We start from the raw sequence: 19,471 nt of genomic DNA, 5'->3' as shown, positions 1-19,471 counted from the left end.
ATTCATTACTTGAAGCTACTAGTGGTAGTTGTTTTTTCCACATTGTTTCACAAGTAAAATGACTCACGTAATTGTTTCCACGCCTTCACCGACGGCGTATCAGAATCTACATTATTCACATTGAAAATATCCAAACATGGACGTAATCTACTAAGGTAAAAGCAAAATAAAATGATCGAGTCTGGTTTTTGACAATTGAATTGCAATTGTCAAAAACCAGACTCGATCATTTTATTTTGTTTTCATTTTATTTTCTGCCTTGTAATTTGTTGTCTGAAAAATGTTAGAAAATTACCTTGACTGGAAATAGTACTTTCGCTGCCTGCCAGTGGCCCATTATTGGAACCATATGAAAATAAACAGAGAAATAAGAGAACAACTCAAACATTAATCGTGTAGTGATTAGTGAGCAAATTTATATATGAAATAAAGCAAAAAAAAGAGAAAAAGAAAAATTATTTATAGAAATCTATAAGATGAAAAAAAAAACAACTGAATACGACTTACTATCGATGTAATTTATATAAACTAAAAAAAACATAGCGGTAATACCTTCAAACCACCAAATACATAAAAACAAAAAGGAAAACGAAAATATTTTCAACAATCGACTTTCGTTCGAATCTATTTTATTGAGTGACACCGAAACCAAAAAACGATTTTCTTTTTTCCCTATTATTTTCATCGTCGAATATAAAACTGTCGGTTCTTTTTGATTTCGGTATATATATTCAACATGATCAACCAATTTTTACGTAACACATTTTGTACAGTTTTGAATCCAAATTTTCGATCTTCTCAGTCCTAATCAAAAAACCAGCGCGCGTTATTTCTGATTGTAATCAACCCCTATCCAAAACAAAAAAAGTAAAATCTAGTAGAATGAGAAGAAAAACAAAAGAATTATGCAAATTTTCAAGCAATAACAACTATTTAACATTTTTAATGACCTTTTTAAATGGAGATTTTTATATATAAAAAAAACAATGAAAAACAAAACTTATAAATAAATTAGACTAAGACTAAAAGAAAATTCGACAAAATGGAGACTTTGCATCTGATAATTTCGATTTCTGATGATTTTTTTATCGATTAGGAGGAGCAACTCTCTCTGTACTTACTGTCCATTGAAATGACTCTTTGATTGAAGATCATCTGATCGCCACATTTTCCCTAAAACTAAAAGTCTTTTACAAAAGATGTAGTTAAGTCTAACGACTTATCGTTTCTCTTCTGTCTCCATATAATACAATTCTTTACCAAATTGCATAACAAAAAAAATCCCCAAAGGAAAAAGATAAGAAAAAAATTTAATAAATGAAAATAATTGTAGTAAATGTGTTTAGCGTAAGACCATTGTAAAACAGCGTTCGGAAGTTATATCTTTCATTAAAAAAATAATTGTAACATTTTACGTACCTCTGAAATGAAAATAAAAGAAAAAGAAAAAAAAAACTATAAAAAAATGAAACAATTCTAGACGATAAGTAGGTAAATTCAAAACAAATATAATAAATTACGAGTTAGTGGACTTAAAAGGCCCATTATCCTTTAGTCTGAAGTTAATCAAAAGTAAACGGAAAAAAAGAAGAATGCGAAGAAGGAGAAAAGGAATCAGAAGAAGAGAAAATAACAAAAACAAAATTATCGTTTATTTTTGCACCGATTTATTACGTCCATTTAATTTAAACAAATTCGTCAAAAACTATCGACTGTCCCAAAAAAGAAAATAAAACTAAGGATTCGTCAAAAAAATGGGTACTTGGTGTAACGACGCGAACTACAATGATATCAAATGTCGGAACAACATTCAACACATTCACTATACGATCCAGTTCTAGCCTGGTTACTTAGAACGAATTCTTAGGAATTAGAAATTTTTAGAATTTTTAAGAATTTTAGACATGAAATTCTAAAACAACTTAAAATTTCTTAAACTTAAATTTAAGAGTTTTTAGGAGTTTTATTAAATTTTTAAAAATTTGAAAGAATTGTAAGAATTCTTAAAGTTCTTGCAAATTCTAAAAATTCTCAAATATAAGAATTTCCAGAATTTTTGAAAATTTTTAAAAAAATTTAAGAATTAAAATTCCGCATAATAAGCAATGGATCTTTCGTATCTGGAAAAAAAGTCCCAACCGAATTCCATACAAAACTACCATCCGTCAGTGTTTTCAGTACGATCTAAAATTACAGGTCAGGCATTGGTCGACCAATTACGATCCTTAATTGAAATTCCTATTTCTAAATATTCCAAATGTTGACTTAGAATAGCAAACTAGCAAACTATGAGCAAACTCATCAAATCCACTACTTGACATGTTTAATAAATTATAGTGTTTGATACAAAATCTTGTGCATCAATTGTTCAATCACGAATTTTGCTATATAAAACACTATCCAGAGCTCATCGTTTCTTGTGCCGTCGCTGTCGATTACAGATGAAAATTGTTCAAAATTCCTTCATTGCTGTGCTATCAACAGGAACGTCTACTATCGATCTGTTTAATATTATAATTAATTCGTCATAGTGTAAACCACTAATAAAATCTTTGAGGCGGCACACTTTGTACTTAGTCTTGTTTTTTATTTTGGAACACAAATAAAAATTCAATTATAGACGAAAATTAAAAAAAACTTCTTATTCATACAATTAAATTTATATTTTTTACATAATTAGAATGACCAACAATCTCTCACGTACCAATTGAATTAACAAATAAAGCCGTCTAATAACGACCACACATATAATATTTCGAGAGATGGTGTTCGGTGTTGGATAAAATGATAAAAGACAAGCAAAATGATCAACGGAAATTTAATCACCGTGTTGGAGAAACTATATTCGCTTTAAGCGTCAATCTATTACTACGTTCAAGTTGTGAACCAACGATCCATTTCCCTAGAATTATTTGATTATTTCCCGAGTATCGGTTTTCAAAGTTTTTAAAATTGGCTGGATTTATCGAAATATATTTGAAAATCTACCAATTTTGGATTGCTGTAGATTTTGGATTGATCCACTACAACTAGGAAATCGATTGGCCCTGCCCAAAACATTTCTTTCTGCTTTTGCTTTGTTCAAATTTGTATCTCCACCGAGATCTTTACCAAATATTTTGTTATCTTTTCGTTCAAAAACGACAAAAGTTTCACGAAGTTAAATTAAATTTGAACAAAAAGCATAGAAATTTACACTCTGCTTCAAAGTGTAACTGCTGTGCCTTATAAAGATTTTGGTGTGAATTTTCGTACAATTACAAAAATCTTTCGTTTTGTGGCTCTTGCTCAAAGGAATCAAGACGAAAAAAAAAACAGTTTCCAACACCTCTGAACGTTGCTCGATTAGGAAAACAAAAAACATTTTTCAATATAAATATTGTACACAAAACGGTGTAAAAATAGCAAAATGAAAATTAATCTAATCTGCCATTTTGAATTAGTTTTAGTTGGTAAACATTTTTGTTTTCGTTTTATTGTAATTCTTAACATTTATTAAGAAACAACTGCACAATTACAATATAAATTTAAGAATACTAAATAAACAAAAGAAAAATGATAGAAAATGCTAAAACGACAAAAAAAAGAACAAAAATAAGACAAAAATTAGTTACATTTAAATGAGAAGAAAACACAGTGGTAGTGTCGAAGAAGAAGTAAAAACTAGTTTTAAGGACACTTATAAAGAAAAGAAACCAAAACAACCAAGAAATCATACAGATTAAGAAAATTTCATTAAATATATCCTTTGAAGCGATGAAAATAGAAAACTTTTCCAATTCTCGTAACTTAAATTTTATATGAAAATTCCAAAATATTTTCAAATATTTTTTCTATATTTTATATGAACACTCAGACAGAAAAATATTTTACCGTAAACGTTGGATTGGACACAGTATTTCGTTACCATTATCTCAAAATTAAATTAAAATTGATCTTTGATTTCGTCGGTTTCGTCATCGAGGTCGGCATCTGTTTTTGGCCCGTGACTTTGAATACACTAATCAGATCAAACCTGACTTGAAACCTCGTAGGTTACCTGAACGATTTAAATCAAAATTTCAAGTTATATGAAACCTGGCCGGTCAAGTTCGAAATTCAAATTATTTACAGGCCAGGTCGAGTTATCTGATCTGAAATTTAAGGTCATACCGATTTTTTTGTCCCTTATGACCCCGATCGATCTTTTTCGTGTGCCGTCGAGTTACTTCACAACCAAAAAAAAATTGTGAAAATACATTTTGACCATTGCTGCTATCGATCTTGTTCGAGACTTCCGTGAATCACGTCACATTGTCCGAGAAATTACAATGGGGATCCCAATCACAAAGAAATCAAATTCAGTTGTTTACCCCTCGATCTTGTTAACAAATAAATCGAATGAGCAGCATCATGACATGACTAAGACTAAAATATGGAAATGTTTTATCACATCTTCACCAATATTGGAGATCAACTGAAAATTCGGTGATAAAATCGACATGTTATAGACACAGTTCAAGAAAACGTCTAATATTAATCGAATCGACTTAAATTACATTAGAAAGTTGGCAAAATCCATAGTTTTCGGTTCATTTGAGCTAAATAAATATCCTAAAATTTGATGCCTCGTATCTCGGTGAGTAATATCATACGAGTGCGTCAGTCCAGATACGAGATATCAAATTTGAGCTCCTACGTTACTTAATGCTTTTTGCAAATTAAAAGCTCACCCCAACAATTGTCAAAAAGAATCTATTTCCACTCAATAATCATGAACGAAAACAAATTGCCAGCACTAAAATTGATCGAATCAGTACTTATGTTCTGTCACATCAGCTCCATTCTCCCCATACTTTTACAGTGTCTTAATCATTCACATACGGAAAGCATTCCACCAGTATGGAGGAAATAAAGGATCATCAGAACTTTGTTTCGCCATCGAGGACACTCGATCGTCCTAAGCTGATACATCTTTAAAAGATCTAAGAATTTTCAAGACATTGACGTAAAATATTTGACTTCATCCAGATGAATAGGGGCTGTGTATGCGTCGTTATAAAAAAAATATATTTTTGATTCTTGGCGTACCTTAATTGGTCCAAATGTGGTAAATTGTCACATGATACAAAAGATGTATTGAGGAAATGAAAGTATGGGTGATAGATTGGACTGGCGCTCGTTCACAATTTTACCTCACCTCGACTGTAATTTCCCCATTAAGTTCAATTAAGTTTATCGTTTTTCACTTAATTTTGAATTAAATAAATTAACAGAAATTGTAAACTATTTTAACCAAATAATACAAAAACCAGTTGCCAAAATGAAAAAATTTAATAAAATGATCAAATCAAAGAGCAGTATTCAAAATACTAAACAAAATGGATAAAAATGGAATAGATTTTTAAATTGAAATGAAAAAAATTTGTTTTTATTTTACGTCTCTGTTGTTAAAAATATAAATTCAAAAATAAGAAAAAAAATTATTTTTCTAAATCTCTATTGTTATAAATTGTCAATCAATCCATTAAAATAAATAAAAACAAATTAAATGCAGAAGTACGTATATTTAGTAGAACTCTAACTCTTTATATTTTATTTATACTAAAAGAAAAAAACGTTTTTACAAAAACTATAAATTGAGCTGAAAGTTTCATTTTATGGAAAGTTTAAGAAAGAATATAAAAAAAAGGAAATTAAAATTAATAAAAAAAAACATAAAATGTTTGAAAGAAACAGTACAGGAGGTTTTGTTGTACATTTTTTATGAAATTAAAAATTTCACAAATTCTGTAAAATTAAACAAAGAACATGAAAAGTTATCGGTGTTTTTGTATTTAAAAGAAATGAAAAAAAAAAAACGAATTGCCATACGTCTGTGTTTTTCTCGTACCTATCTATACACACACACATATAGATAATATATATCTTGTTCAACAAAATGAAGTACTAAAATATAAAAGAACTTTAAACAAAAAAAGTATATACCTAAAGAATTTAAACAAAAAAAAGAAAAGAAAAATTATAGAAAATATCTTCATAGAGTTGATTAAAAAATACAAGAAAAAAAAATGAAAATTATTATAAATAAAAAATAGAATTATATAAATGAGTGTTATTAATAAATTATAAAGATTTACTTTATCGCAGACATAGTTAATTAATTATCTAATCAAAAAGAAGAAAAACGAATAGATGAATTATATTGGAAAAATAAATCAATTTAAAACTCATTTGGTCGAATTATTTTGTCTTCTTAATTGATCTTGAGTAGAAGAGTTTTACACTCAAGAGAAGGCATGGTGGCTCCCCATATATTTTTTTAGATTCTTTTGGATCAGGGTCTACTTTTGGGAATTTATTAAGCAAAATTCTAAAAAATTTCGTCTTGTCCACGCATACGGATGAAACAGTGTACACCTTTAAAGACATATTAGCAGTTTTGTTTGTTTGATTGGGCTAGCTGGGAAACAGCTGAAGGGATTTCTTCACGTCGACGTCGACTGAAAAAAAAATTAAAAATAAATTTTTGGAACTTTTCCAAAAATGTTCAAAAATAAAATTCACAAAAAATACAATTATTAAACGTTAAGCTTGTGCAGAATCACTAACAGCTGAACATCTCCAGCTGGTCGACAAAGACAATACATTTGTATCGAAAACAATCTTGACATAGTCAGACATAGTTCATAGGGTTTTTCCTAGTCGTAAATGATTAGTCTCTGCTGTTAGTTAACACCAGTCAGCTCTATCGACTGTAACAGGTCTAAGAAAACACCAAACATGGTTCTTGTACGTCATACGCATAAGTCATACGATCGTGATTCTAAAATGTCAACTACTAGTGACACCTATGTCCATAAAATTTACAATTCATAAATGTAAAACCTTTCGAAAATATGGGTAATGCACAACGGGCCCATTGGCGGCTTAGGTGCTTGGAAAGCATCAGCTTTCCTGCCCATATTATCCTATCCTATTCTATCCTATCGAAAGCAATTCAAAGGCAAGTTACGTACAGTGCATACATTCGTCGAAACGGCGTCCCAGCCGTTATATTAGCAACTCTCTGACGTTAAGGTCATCTACGTCAAGGTTCTGAAAGAACAGGTTAAGACACTTTCGAGTTGATCACGAAGGCGGTGTGATTAAAATTTTCCTGTAGCGCCAACTAGGTTTGGAAAATTTTATATGACGATTTCAACTTAACAAAAACAAATGTTTTCAAGTTGACTTTTCAAACAATATACATGTCTGAATTGTCAAGATTTGTGTTTCACCCGCCTTCGTAAGTGTCTTAACCTGTTCTTTCAGAACCTTGATCTATGTTCACGAACACTGTAGAGACTCAAAGACCAGCCTTACAGTGAGGTTTACAAAATATGTTCCAGGGAACAAAACAAAATAAAAGAAATTCGCGGACATGGAAAATCAATACGATTACTCATTGCGAAGAACTGAACATACCTCATAAAGTAGATTGAATAGAAAAATATTTTATGAGCATGTGGACACTCACTAGTCAATAAAACATAGGCAAAATTCACATAATAAACAAGGCATCAGAACAGTCGGAGCGTTTGCTACGACTTAGCCCCGTACGACCCGTAATCCTATTTCGTCCGTAACTATAATACGTCCGTAGCCGTAATACGCCCGAAACCCTAATACGTCTACAACCCTCTAATGCGTCTGTTACCAAAATGCAAGTCAAGTTGAACATGGTCAAATTTACTGAAAGTGTTCATTTTTAAAATTGCGCATAGCGCAATTACGAAAGCCCGTACGAAGTACCTCTCAAATAAAACCAACAATTTACGATATTATTTTAGAAACCCAAAATTTTTTGCCAACTTTCTATTGGGTATTCAATTATCTCTCAAATGAAACAAAAACTAGCAAAATCGGATGAGATTTACTCGATTTATGTGCAAAAAACACTTAGGGCCGAGTAGCGGCCTTAGTCCAAGGGCCCAAATTTGAAACTTTTTTTTCCACGTTATTTTCTGTATTCAATTCCCTTCCATAAAAAACTAAATCTCGCAAAATCGGATGAGATTTACTCGATTTATGTGCAAAAAACACTTAGGGCCGAGTAGCGGCCTTAGTCCAAGGGCCCAAATTTGAAACTTTTTTTGCCATCATTCTATTCGGCATTCAATTATCTCTCAAATGGAACAAAATCTAGCAAAATCGGATGAGATTTACTCGATTTATGTGCAAAAAACACTTAGGGCCGAGTAGCGGCTTTAGTCCAAGGGCCCAAATTTGAAACTTTTTTTTCCACGTTATTTTCTGTATTCAATTCCCTTCCATAAAAAACTAAATCTCGCAAAATCGGATGAGATTTACTCGATTTATGTGCAAAAAACACTAAGCGCCGAGTAGCGGCCTTAGTCCAAGGGCCCAAATTTGAAACTTTTTTGCCATCATTCTATTCGGCATTCAATTATCTCTCAAATGGAACAAAATCTAGCAAAATCGGATGAGATTTACTCGATTTATGTGCAAAAAACACTTAGGGCCGAGTAGCGGCCTTAGTCCAAGGGCCCAAATTTGAAACTTTTTTTGCCATCATTCTATTCGGCATTCAATTATCTCTCAAATGGAACAAAATCTAGCAAAATCGGATGAAATTTACTCGATTTATGTGCAAAAAACACTTAGGGCCGAGTAGCGGCCTTAGTCCAAGGGCCCAAATTTGAAACTTTTTTCGCCACGTTATTTTCGGTATTCAATTATCTCTCAAATGAAACAAAATCTAGCAAAATCGGATGAGATTTACTCGATTTATGTGCAAAAAACACTTAGGGCCGAGTAGCGGCCTTAGTCCAAGGGCCCAAATTTGAAACTTTTTTCGCCACGTTATTTTCGGTATTCAATTATCTCTCAAATGAAACAAAATCTAGCAAAATCGGATGAGATTTACTCGATTTATGTGCAAAAAACACTTAGGGCCGAGTAGCGGCCTTAGTCCAAGGGCCCAAATTTGAAACTTTTTTCGCCACGTTATTTTCTGTATTCAATTCCCTTCCATAAAAAACTAAATCTCGCAAAATCGGATGAGATTTACTCGATTTATGTATAAGAAAACACTTAGAGCCGAGTAGCGGCCTTAGTCCAAGGGCCCAAATTTGAAACTTTTTTCGCCACGTTATTTTCGGTATTCAATTATCTCTCAAATGAAACAAAATCTAGCAAAATCGGATGAAATTTACTCGATTTATGTGCGAAAAACACTTAGGGCCGAGTAGCGGCCTTAGTCCAAGGGCCCAAATTTGAAACTTTTTTTGCCATCATTCTATTCGGCATTCAATTATCTCTCAAATGGAACAAAATCTAGCAAAATCGGATGAGATTTACTCGATTTATGTGCAAAAAACACTTAGGGCCGAGTAGCGGCCTTAGTCCAAGGGCCCAAATTTGAAACTTTTTTCGACACGTTCTTTTCGGTATTCAATTACCTTCCATAAAAAACTAAATCTAGCAAAATCGGATGAGATTTACTCGATTTATGTGCAAAAAACACTTAGGGCCGAGTAACGACCTTTGAGCCCTCCCAACAAGCCCGCGTTGCATCTTACCCAAAAACAATGTTCAGCAACTTTGTTCTACTCGTCAATACCTTTCATTTGATATATCACAAGCATTGCGTGCGTATTTCGGTAGATATCGTCGAAAGACTGAAAAACACATATAGGGCCCTAGCTCTGGAAGGGCCGACCCTACCGAACTTGACCTTACTTTTGTCGATACCAATCGGGGAAAAAAAGAATTTTGAAAAAAGGTTGTGATTTGCTCAAGCTAGAGGGGTCACAGACGGACGGACGGACGTACGGACATTTTTAGCCCCGTACGAAGTACTGGGGGCTTATAAGATTAATATGCCGTTTGTAACACGTCGAATTGGAAGCAGACAGTAAGGGCAAAGCATTTGGTTATGTTCATAAATGACGAATCCGCAATAAAAAAAATGTCCGTCCGTCCGTCCGTCCGTGACCCCTCTAGCTTGAGCAAATCACAACCTTTTTTCAAAATTCTTTTTTTCCCCGATTGGTATCGACAAAAGTAAGGTCGAAAAAAGTTTCAAATTTGGGCCCTTGGACTAAGGCCGCTACTCGGCCCTAAGTGTTTTTTTGCACATAAATCGATTAAATCTCATCCGATTTTGCTAGATTTTGTTTCATTTGAGAGATAATTGAATGCCGAATAGAATGATGGCAAAAAAAGTTTCAAATTTGGGCCCTTGGACTAAGGCCGCTATTCGGCCCTAAGTGTTTTTTGCACATAAATCGAGTAAATCTCATCCGATTTTGCTAGTTTTTGTTTCATTTGAGAGACAATTGAATGCCGAATAGAATGATGGCAAAAAAAAGTTTCAAATTTGGGCCCTTGGACTAAGGCCGCTATTCGGCCCTAAGTGTTTTTTGCACCTAAATCGAGTATATCTCCGATTTTGCTAGATTTAGTTTTTTATGGAAGGTAATTGAATACCGAAAAGAACGTGGCGAAAAAAGTTTCAAATTTGGGCCCTTGGACTAAGGCCGCTACTCGGCCCTAAGTGTTTTTTGCACATAAATCGAGTAAATCTCATCCGATTTTGCTAGATTTTGTTTCATTTGAGAGATAATTGAATGCCGAATAGAATGATGGCAAAAAAAGTTTCAAATTTGGGCCCTTGGACTAAGGCCGCTACTCGGCCCTAAGTGTTTTTTGCACATAAATCGAGTAAATCTCATCCGATTTTGCTAGATTTTGTTTCATTTGATAGATAATTGAATGCCGAATAGAATGATGGCAAAAAAAGTTTCAAATTTGGGCCCTTGGACTAAGGCCGCTACTCGACCCTAAGTGTTTTTTGCACATAAATCGAGTAAATCTCATCCGATTTTGCTAGTTTTTGGTTCATTTGAGAGACAATTGAATGCCGAATAGAATGATGGCAAAAAAAAGTTTCAAATTTGGGCCCTTGGACTAAGGCCGCTATTCGGCCCTAAGTGTTTTTTGCACATAAATCGAGTAAATCTCATCCGATTTTGCTAGATTTTGTTTCATTTGAGAGATAATTGAATGCCGAATAGAATGATGGCAAAAAAAGTTTCAAATTTGGGCCCTTGGACTAAGACCGCTACTCGGCCCTAAGTGTTTTTTGCACATAAATCGAGTAAATCTCATCCGATTTTGCTAGATTTTGTTTCATTTGAGAGATAATTGAATGCCGAATAGAATGATGGCAAAAAAAGTTTCAAATTTGGGCCCTTGGACTAAGGCCGCTACTCGGCCCTAAGTGTTTTTTGCACATAAATCGAGTAAATCTCATCCGATTTTGCTAGATTTTGTTTCATTTGAGAGATAATTGAATGCCGAATAGAATGATGGCAAAAAAAGTTTCAAATTTGGGCCCTTGGACTAAGACCGCTACTCGGCCCTAAGTGTTTTTTGCACATAAATCGAGTAAATCTCATCCGATTTTGCTAGTTTTTGTTTCATTTGAGAGATAATTGAATACCCAATAGAAAGTTGGCAAAAAATTTTGGGTTTCTAAAATAATATCGTAAATTGTTGGTTTTATTTGAGAGGTACTTCGTACGGGCTTTCGTAATTGCGCTATGCGCAATTTTAAAAATGAACACTTTCAGTAAATTTGACCATGTTCAACTTGACTTGCATTTTGGTAACAGACGCATTAGAGGGTTGTAGACGTATTAGGGTTCCGGGCGTATTACGGCTACGGACGAAATAGGATTACGGGTCGTACGGGGCTAAGTCGTAGCAAACGCTCCGACTGTTCTGATGCCTTGTTTTTATTGCGGATTCGTCATCTATGAACACAACCAAATGGTTTGCCCTTACTGTCTGCTTCCAATTCGACGTGTTACAAACGGCATATTAATCTTATAAGCCCCCAGTACTTCGTACGGGGCTAAAAATGGTCAGCGAGATTGATGAGATAGATATCAATACAGTTGCATAAATGTTTTGTGTTTGCTCGAACGAGCAGAAGAGGAAATACGCTTATCAGAGGATTACGACGGACCGCATAGTGATTTCCTCCACATAGATCGGTTCTCATATAAATACTGATGAGTTGAGGATTAAATTGTACAGTAATTTGACATTAAATTCAATATTTTATTTGACAATTCGTATGGTCTTGGAATAGACCTATACCTCAATTGAATAGAAAATTACAGTCACCTCAAAGACCGAGCTATTAATGATTTTCTCTGTTTTTCTTAGTCCCACACGTTTAATTTAATTCAGCAACGTGGTGTTTTTGTGTAACATGTTGTGGGAAGTGGAATTGTTGGAATTTAAGAAAAACAACCAAAGATATGAATTTAGCGACTATTTCGAGGTGAGTAGTAGATAATTTTTGTTTGGGTGCATACTTTAACAGCTACTGGTACCATTAAATGACAACAAGAAACCCATGGAAACCCCATATTGAAAGAAATTCAGGAAAGGTGACTGTCGTAAATTGCTAGAGCTGACTCGTGTCTGCGTAACAAGTGGCTAATGTTACCGAAATTTAAATGTTAGTGAAATTCAACGAGCCGTCAGAACAGTCGGAGCGTTTGCTGCGACTGAGCCCCGTACAAACCCGTACATCTATTGCGCACGTGACCCTACTTCGTCCGTCGCCCTACTCTTACCGTAAGCCTATTGCGCCCGTAAACGTCGTAAAATTCTTATGCAATGTGTACGTCTTAAAAATTGCGCATAGCGCAATTACGAAGCCCCGTACGACGTTCCTTTCAAACGTAACACAAACTACACTTCCCACTGATCAGTGATTTTGGAATTATCATTTTCACCTATTTATATTGATTTTACAAAAATCCAAAATGGCGGCAGACGGCCATTTTGTTAGGAGGTGGAAAGTACAACGGCTGCTTTACATTCGTTAGTACCTTTCAAACAAAAAAAAATTCATGAAATTCGGTTAAATTTTACTCGAGATATTAACAAAAAACACCACCTTCACTGTACGGCCGAGTAGCCACATATAAGCTCACTCCAAGAGACCTAGCTCACGCTCCGGTAAACCGAATTTCATAAACTTTTTTTCCCTGATTGGTACGGTCAATACCTATCTAATAAATCAAAATCCATCTAAATCCGTTCAAATTTGGCCAACGTTCAAGCAAAAACGGGTTGCCGCCCTGTACCTAGTTCACACCAAGGGGTCTAACTCACGAGTCGGTCATCCAATTTCCATAAACTTTTTTTTCGTCGATCGGTATTGTAAATACCTTTCATTTGACGTATCACTTACAAGTGTAGCCTTTAAATGGCCAGAGATATCTTCGGAAAACGTTAAATCACTTATGGGGCCCCAGCTCGGGAGGGGTCGACCCAAAATCGCCCATCTTCGAACTTAGCCTCACTATTTTGACTATCTTTCAGGGAATTTTTTTTTTTAAATCGGATTTGATTTACTCACGATATCGACGTGACAGACGGACGGACAGACGGACAGACGGCCCAAATTTTTATTGCGGATCTATTGCGTCATCTATGAACATAGGCAAACACTTTGCCCTTACCGTCTGCTTCGAATTCCATCAATTACACACGGCATCGTAATCCTATAAGCCCCTTCGTACTTCGTACGGGGCTAAAAATTGACAAGATAAGAAACACAAGACAGCTGAATCAACTGACACAATGTAACGCAATTTTATTTGGTAAAAATTTTCTATACAAAATATTCTCTTGATAAAATGTTTGCGTTCAGGCGCAGAATGCGTCACCCAAAATAATATCAGTACTTTTGAAAGAATGCACAGGACTTGAGTGACATTTCGCTATTTAACGGGTTTGACTTGCGTCACACCTGCTTACTAAAGTGGGGGCTTGATCGACAGCTACAATAAAAACGAGAGTAACAGAAAGATATGAAGATAATACCACTGCGTGGCAGTGTCATGGCAGCACTCGAAAATTATACCGAGGATATCATGCTTTCAATCTGTGAAAGGTTTATAAAACTCAAAGTGATATTTGGATTAATTTATAGCTCTTTAACGACAGTCTAGCGATGCTAGAACGTAACAGGGAGTTATGTTGAACATATTAGAACAATCAAAAATTATACCATCTCGCCTCATGATTGATGAAGTGAGTGATTTTCAAATAGCCCTCCACTTAAGAAAACATAGAAATGTGAACAGAGTCGATGACAACGATATGTCGATTTTGTTTTCTTGGCGCAATAAAATGTTTTGTAAACAACAATGTTATCGAATGAAGTTCGTTTCCATCGAAAATCGAAATAATACTCCGTTCTGACGAACGACATGGATCCAGGAGTAATTAAAAGACTCGATGAATGTGTGGTAAATCGAATTGCGGCTGGTGAAGTTATACAGCGACCGGCCAATGCGCTGAAAGAATTAATTGAAAATAGGTAACCAACACACTTGTCTGTGAATAGTTCAACACATCAAACGAACAAACAATTTTTGTTGATTCAGTTTAGATGCGAAATCAACGAGCATTCAAGTCACCGTGAAAACAGGAGGACTGAAATATCTACAGGCAAGTCAAGGCAAAGAAGACTGATTTGTCCTCAGCTAAAGCTCGCGATTTGTTTGAATCGATTTCAGATTGTCGACAATGGTACGGGGATTCGGAAAGCTGATTTGGAGATAGTTTGCGAGCGCTTTACAACATCGAAACTGGAACACTTCGAGGATCTGTCATCAATTCGAACTTATGGTTTTCGCGGAGAGGCGTTAGCCAGTATAAGTCATGTAGCTCGTTTGACTATTCAGACCAAGACCGCACAAGAAAAATGTGGCTTTCGGTGAGTGGCTTAAACGAGGCAACTGTGCCACCTAGTTACCTCACTTATTCGTTTTCATAGAGCAACGTACTCGGACGGAAAGCTAGTCGGAACACCGAAACCATGTGCCGGCAATCAGGGAACTCAAATAATTGTCGAAGATCTGTTTTACAATGTGCCGTTACGGAAACAGGCACTGAAGCAACCGAACGAAGAATTCCAGAAAATATTGGACGTCGTCGGCAAGTATTCCGTGCACAATGCAAATGTGGGATTTGGTCTGAAGAAGATGGGCGAGAAAGACTCGCTTCGGACGCAATGCAATTCAACGCACAGCAAAAATATCGCCGCTATCTATGGCAGCGACATCGCTAAAGAGCTGCTAGAGATCGAATTTGACGACAGTGTGTTGCAGATCTCAGTGAAATGCTTGATAACGAACGTCAACTACTCGTCGAAAAAGGGGACCTTCATCTTATTCATAAACCATCGCCTGGTTGAATCTGTTGGTAAGCATTTCGGTAGGCTTAGAGGAGTGACTCGGTAAAATAATTCCGCTAAAATTTTCCTCAGCTCTCAAGCAGTCGATCGATCAAATATACGCAACCTACTTAGCTAAAGGAAGTCATCCATTTCTGTACGTAAGCCTAGAAATTGCTACCAGCAGCGTCGACGTAAACGTACATCCAACGAAACACGAAGTACATTTCCTCCACGAAGAGGAAATTCTGTCAAAGATATCACAAGAAATCGAAAAGAAACTTCTCGGAAGTAATGCATCGCGTAGCTTCTACACTCAAACCCTATTGCCGGGTGCATCGAATCCGATTGACAATGTTGAGGAGGAGAAATCCAGCCAGGACATAAAATACGCTAAGCACATGGTCCGAACCGATCCAAAGTCGCAAAAATTGGAAAAGTTTTTCGGAAACACGACAAAGGACAAATCGCTTCTGAGTGAAAGTCAGACGCAAAATAGTTCGAAAAGTAAACCAAACGGTCAGGTCAAGTAAGTTTTTTGGTCACTGCAGTTGTTTAAAGTCTGCGGAATTGATGTACTGCTTCGTTTCAGACCGATACGGCTCAAGATCATTGCAAAGTTAAAAAACGAAATCGAAAGAGATTGCAATTTTCAGCTGAAAGTTCTTCTGAACAGTTTGACGTATGTTGGATGCATTGACGCTGAAAGGGCTATCATTCAACACGAAACCAAAATGTACCTGTGCAACACCAAAAAACTGAGGTAATTTGATGATGTCGGCTGGTGACCCTTTGTATGATTCAAGTACCGGACTGACCATAGTGGGTGATTGGGCAGAAACGTTTGCTTTTTCACATGCAAACTGTATCATCACTCATGCTTCTCATGACTTATCAACAAAACGGATTTTCACAAACCTCTGTCCTCGGTTGGTGTATTGGCCGACTTTCCATGTCTCCTCTAAGCCCCTTTTTGGCTTACAGAGAGCTGAGCTTTTGAAAATGCAACTCCAACATTTTCGGAATCCTTTGGTCGATTTTGCTCATAAGATCCGTTGAGAAATCTTTGAGAGAGAAACATTGACAAGGGAAACTGACTTCTGTTACTCTTTAGCTCACGTATAAAAGCTGAAAGCGTTATGATTGCAATAGTAAGCACACTAGACTGATACTTAGGCACGGAGTTAGAAACAACATTCGCCACCCCTCACTGCTCCTGCTGAAATGTCACCTACTATTTCATCGATTTTTTCAGCGAAGAGATCTTCTACCAAATTCTGATCTTCGATTTTGGTAATTTTGGCAAAATTGAGTACGATCCTCCATTACCTGTGCGAGAACTTATAGTTTTGGCATTGAAGCAAGTAAAGCGTGAATTAGATTCCAACGATGATGCAATGGAAGAGATGGCTGAAGCTCTATTACAAACCATAACAACAAAGGCGGACGCACTCAAATCTTACTACAACTTAGTCATTGAAGATGGGAAACTGTATTCGCTGCCACTACTAATCGGTAAGGAAAATGTCGACGTCTCCAGTCCGAAAGTGTACTCCAAAGAACCGAAATTTTTTTTCCAGAAAAACATAAACCGTCGTTGTCCTTCCTGCCCAATTACATTCTCAGTTTGGCAACGGACGTTGATCGAAAGAAAGAGGAGAATTTCTTCAAGACATTCAGCAGAATAACAGCCGAATTTTACGCAGAAATAGCGAAGACCACATCGGAAAGTGACTGGAAATGGTGTGTCGAGCATGTGATTTATCCCGCATTGAAGAATCATTTTATGCCGCCGCAACAGTTCGCCACCAACAAAGCATTTCTGGAAATTGCTAGCTTGCCAAATTTGTACAAAGTCTTCGAACGATGTTGATGCTGAGTAATAAATATTTATTGACAACGCACACAATCCGACGCTTTGAATACACTCATTTCACAAACTACAGATCAGGCATCCTTCTACTCTCCCTTTGTGCATTTTTTACATGATCCCGCAGCAGTGACATCACTTCCGTTTCGTATTCGGGCGGTGTAGGTTTCTTATTCGTGGCCCAGTAGTAGATGTCCCAGTCGTTCGACGGTTTATTGATCAAAGTGTCGTACTGTTGCACATGTTCGGCTGACATCGTTTTCAGGTATTTAGACGCAAATGTTGAGAGCAAGAGATCGTTTTCCAGCATACCCCGCTTACGCGACTGATAGATTAACCTGGTGGTAGGCAGACATTCCGTACATTAAAAACTTGCTGGTGGTCATTCATTATAATTTTACCTTTGCTTACGAACTTCTAACTTCTCGTTCTCACGTTGTGGATACTCGGGTATGACGATATCTTTCCGATTCTCGAAGTGAACGATGTCATCTTCATGATTTTTGCCCGGAGGTCCACAATCGAATGAGGAAAATGGGCGAACAATTGATGATGGTCGCAACGCTGTGAGTGTTGGCAACTGGAAGGAAGAAGTGAAATAACTACCAGTGCTTAGTGTTAGGGAACTGCGTTGTTTGAATTTGCATCTTATATAACTGATGCAACAAATGCATTTTCCCTGATGTTGCACATTTGGCTCGATGCACCAATTCGGGTAATAATTTACATTTAACGTTGCGTTACTCACCTTTGCTAGATTGTGTCTGACCAAGGAAATCATTGTGTCTTTGTTGAGGAAAATTTAAGATTTTAAGCCAAAGCAATGCACCGACAAAGTTGTTGTTTTGAAATTATATGTGGATTGACAGCGGACTTCTGTCACAATGACAAAAATGTACATCAATTTTGTCACACGTGATGGACCTGTTCACATATCAACTGAAGCGCGAAAATTGAAATATTTTTAAATTGTTAGGTGCACCGCACTTCAAGCATGAGTGTCACTCTAAATAGGGTACTGAAACTTGACACTGTGTCACACAACTGTAGCAATTTCATACAAAAGAGTACTCTGCTTGACAGCTGTCACATATGATCACTTTTGTTAGGTGCCTTGATTATTTAATATTCAAAATTGTTTCTCTCTTGTAAGATTTCTGACCCATGAAATACGGTACTCAAGCCGAGGACGAGGTATCATATTAAGAGGTTCCGAGCGTACGCTGAAATTGTAGCCTACATTTGCGCGTTTCGAAATTTTTTATCGTTGATATCTATTTACAAGAGCCCTTTTTAAAAAATGTACGACCACATTTTCGAGTAAAAATATGTCAGCTTTGAATGAAAAATAAAATAATCTGTGAAAGTTCCATGTGCTTTGAGAAAAGTCACGGCAGAGTAAAATAAACCAGACAGTAGTGGTTCATTTTCGAAACGTCAAATAAGGGACCTAATACACTGGATGAAAATGAACTCAAATGAACACTGACATAAATCGAAAAATTTTGTTGGCAAAAAATATAGGGCTACTAGATTGTTCAGGTCCCTAGTCAAACAAGCGCTCCTGCCTGGTTAACTTTACTCTGTCGTGGAAAAGTGTACCTTTGATGCAGAGAGATGCTAATATGACGGCTGGGACGCCGTTTCGACGGATGTACCACGGAACTGAGTATGGGGTGTTGTAGCTGGCCTCACCCACTATCGTTGCACATATAAATGAAGCCAGTACTTTTGGGCTGCAAGCCTACAGAAGTCTTGAAAAAAAAGTTGGTGCCAAAATGTAGATTTTTTCCTTCGAAGCTGCAGAAAAGGCGGACTCTCCGAACATTCACTATATTTCTAGTCATAACTCTAGTGGATCAACTAGCACCAAGCGGTGCGTATACTCCACCTGTAGGTCTTTTCAAGGCCGACAATCGTACAACATTACAACAATTTAAAATAATTTTTTCTTGAGTTATTGCCGAAAAACTGTTTTCGGTACCATCTGACATGTCTTCACTTTTGAGCGCTTTTCAAAGAAAACAATTTTTTTTAAGAAAAAGTGAAAGACACGTGTTTCCTAGAATTGAAAGACGAATCCAACGAGCTATCACTCATTAAAATCGGAGACCGCTTGTTTCCCAAGTAAAAAAAATCACCTGAAGATTTGGCGACATTTATGACATTTTTGCTTGAGATATCACGGAAGATTTGCGATCGGAATTTCATCTGGAATAGGCAGGACCGCTTGTGGCTGTCCTAGGATCTAGTTCTGACAATAAAAAAATTTATTTTATTTTGTTCGAACTTTGACTTGATTCAATCTATTCAAGTCAAGAGAATTTAGCGATGTATGTCCGAATCGGAGT

General features: G+C 36.0%; 2 protein-coding genes across 3 annotated transcripts; one reads left to right on the top strand and one right to left on the bottom strand.

Moving 5' to 3' along the window:
* Nucleotides 1-6: 6 nt before the first annotated feature.
* On the bottom strand, nt 7-18,015 carry LOC119071812 (succinate dehydrogenase assembly factor 2-A, mitochondrial). Of its 2 annotated transcripts, XM_037176881.1 has the most exons (6): nt 17,869-18,015; nt 17,522-17,700; nt 17,179-17,458; nt 16,714-16,718; nt 1,051-1,057; nt 7-18 (listed from the first exon to the last, which is right to left on the bottom strand). In XM_037176881.1, exons 1-3 carry the CDS (start codon nt 17,899-17,901, stop codon nt 17,191-17,193), a joined length of 480 nt encoding a protein of 159 aa, XP_037032776.1. In that variant the 5' UTR covers nt 17,902-18,015; the 3' UTR covers nt 7-18; nt 1,051-1,057; nt 16,714-16,718; nt 17,179-17,190. The 2 variants fall into 2 exon arrangements, with proteins under 2 accessions (XP_037032776.1, XP_037032775.1); XM_037176880.1 differs by lacking the exons at nt 7-18; nt 1,051-1,057; nt 16,714-16,718 and having other exon boundaries at nt 17,124-17,458.
* Nucleotides 14,163-17,180, top strand: LOC119071733 (DNA mismatch repair protein Mlh1). Its single transcript, XM_037176764.1, has 8 exons — nt 14,163-14,392; nt 14,460-14,523; nt 14,592-14,791; nt 14,852-15,279; nt 15,344-15,779; nt 15,843-16,013; nt 16,506-16,765; nt 16,831-17,180. Exons 1-8 carry the CDS (start codon nt 14,283-14,285, stop codon nt 17,121-17,123), a joined length of 1,962 nt encoding a protein of 653 aa, XP_037032659.1. The 5' UTR covers nt 14,163-14,282; the 3' UTR covers nt 17,124-17,180.
* Nucleotides 18,016-19,471: the final 1,456 nt, after the last annotated feature.

This window comes from Bradysia coprophila (genome assembly GCF_014529535.1).
Source record: "Bradysia coprophila strain Holo2 chromosome IV unlocalized genomic scaffold, BU_Bcop_v1 contig_5, whole genome shotgun sequence".
In the NCBI taxonomy this organism is placed as follows: Eukaryota; Metazoa; Arthropoda; class Insecta; order Diptera; family Sciaridae; genus Bradysia; species Bradysia coprophila.
The sequence above is the reverse complement of the archived record's forward strand: the minus strand, read 5'-3'. Positions and strand labels throughout refer to the sequence as shown.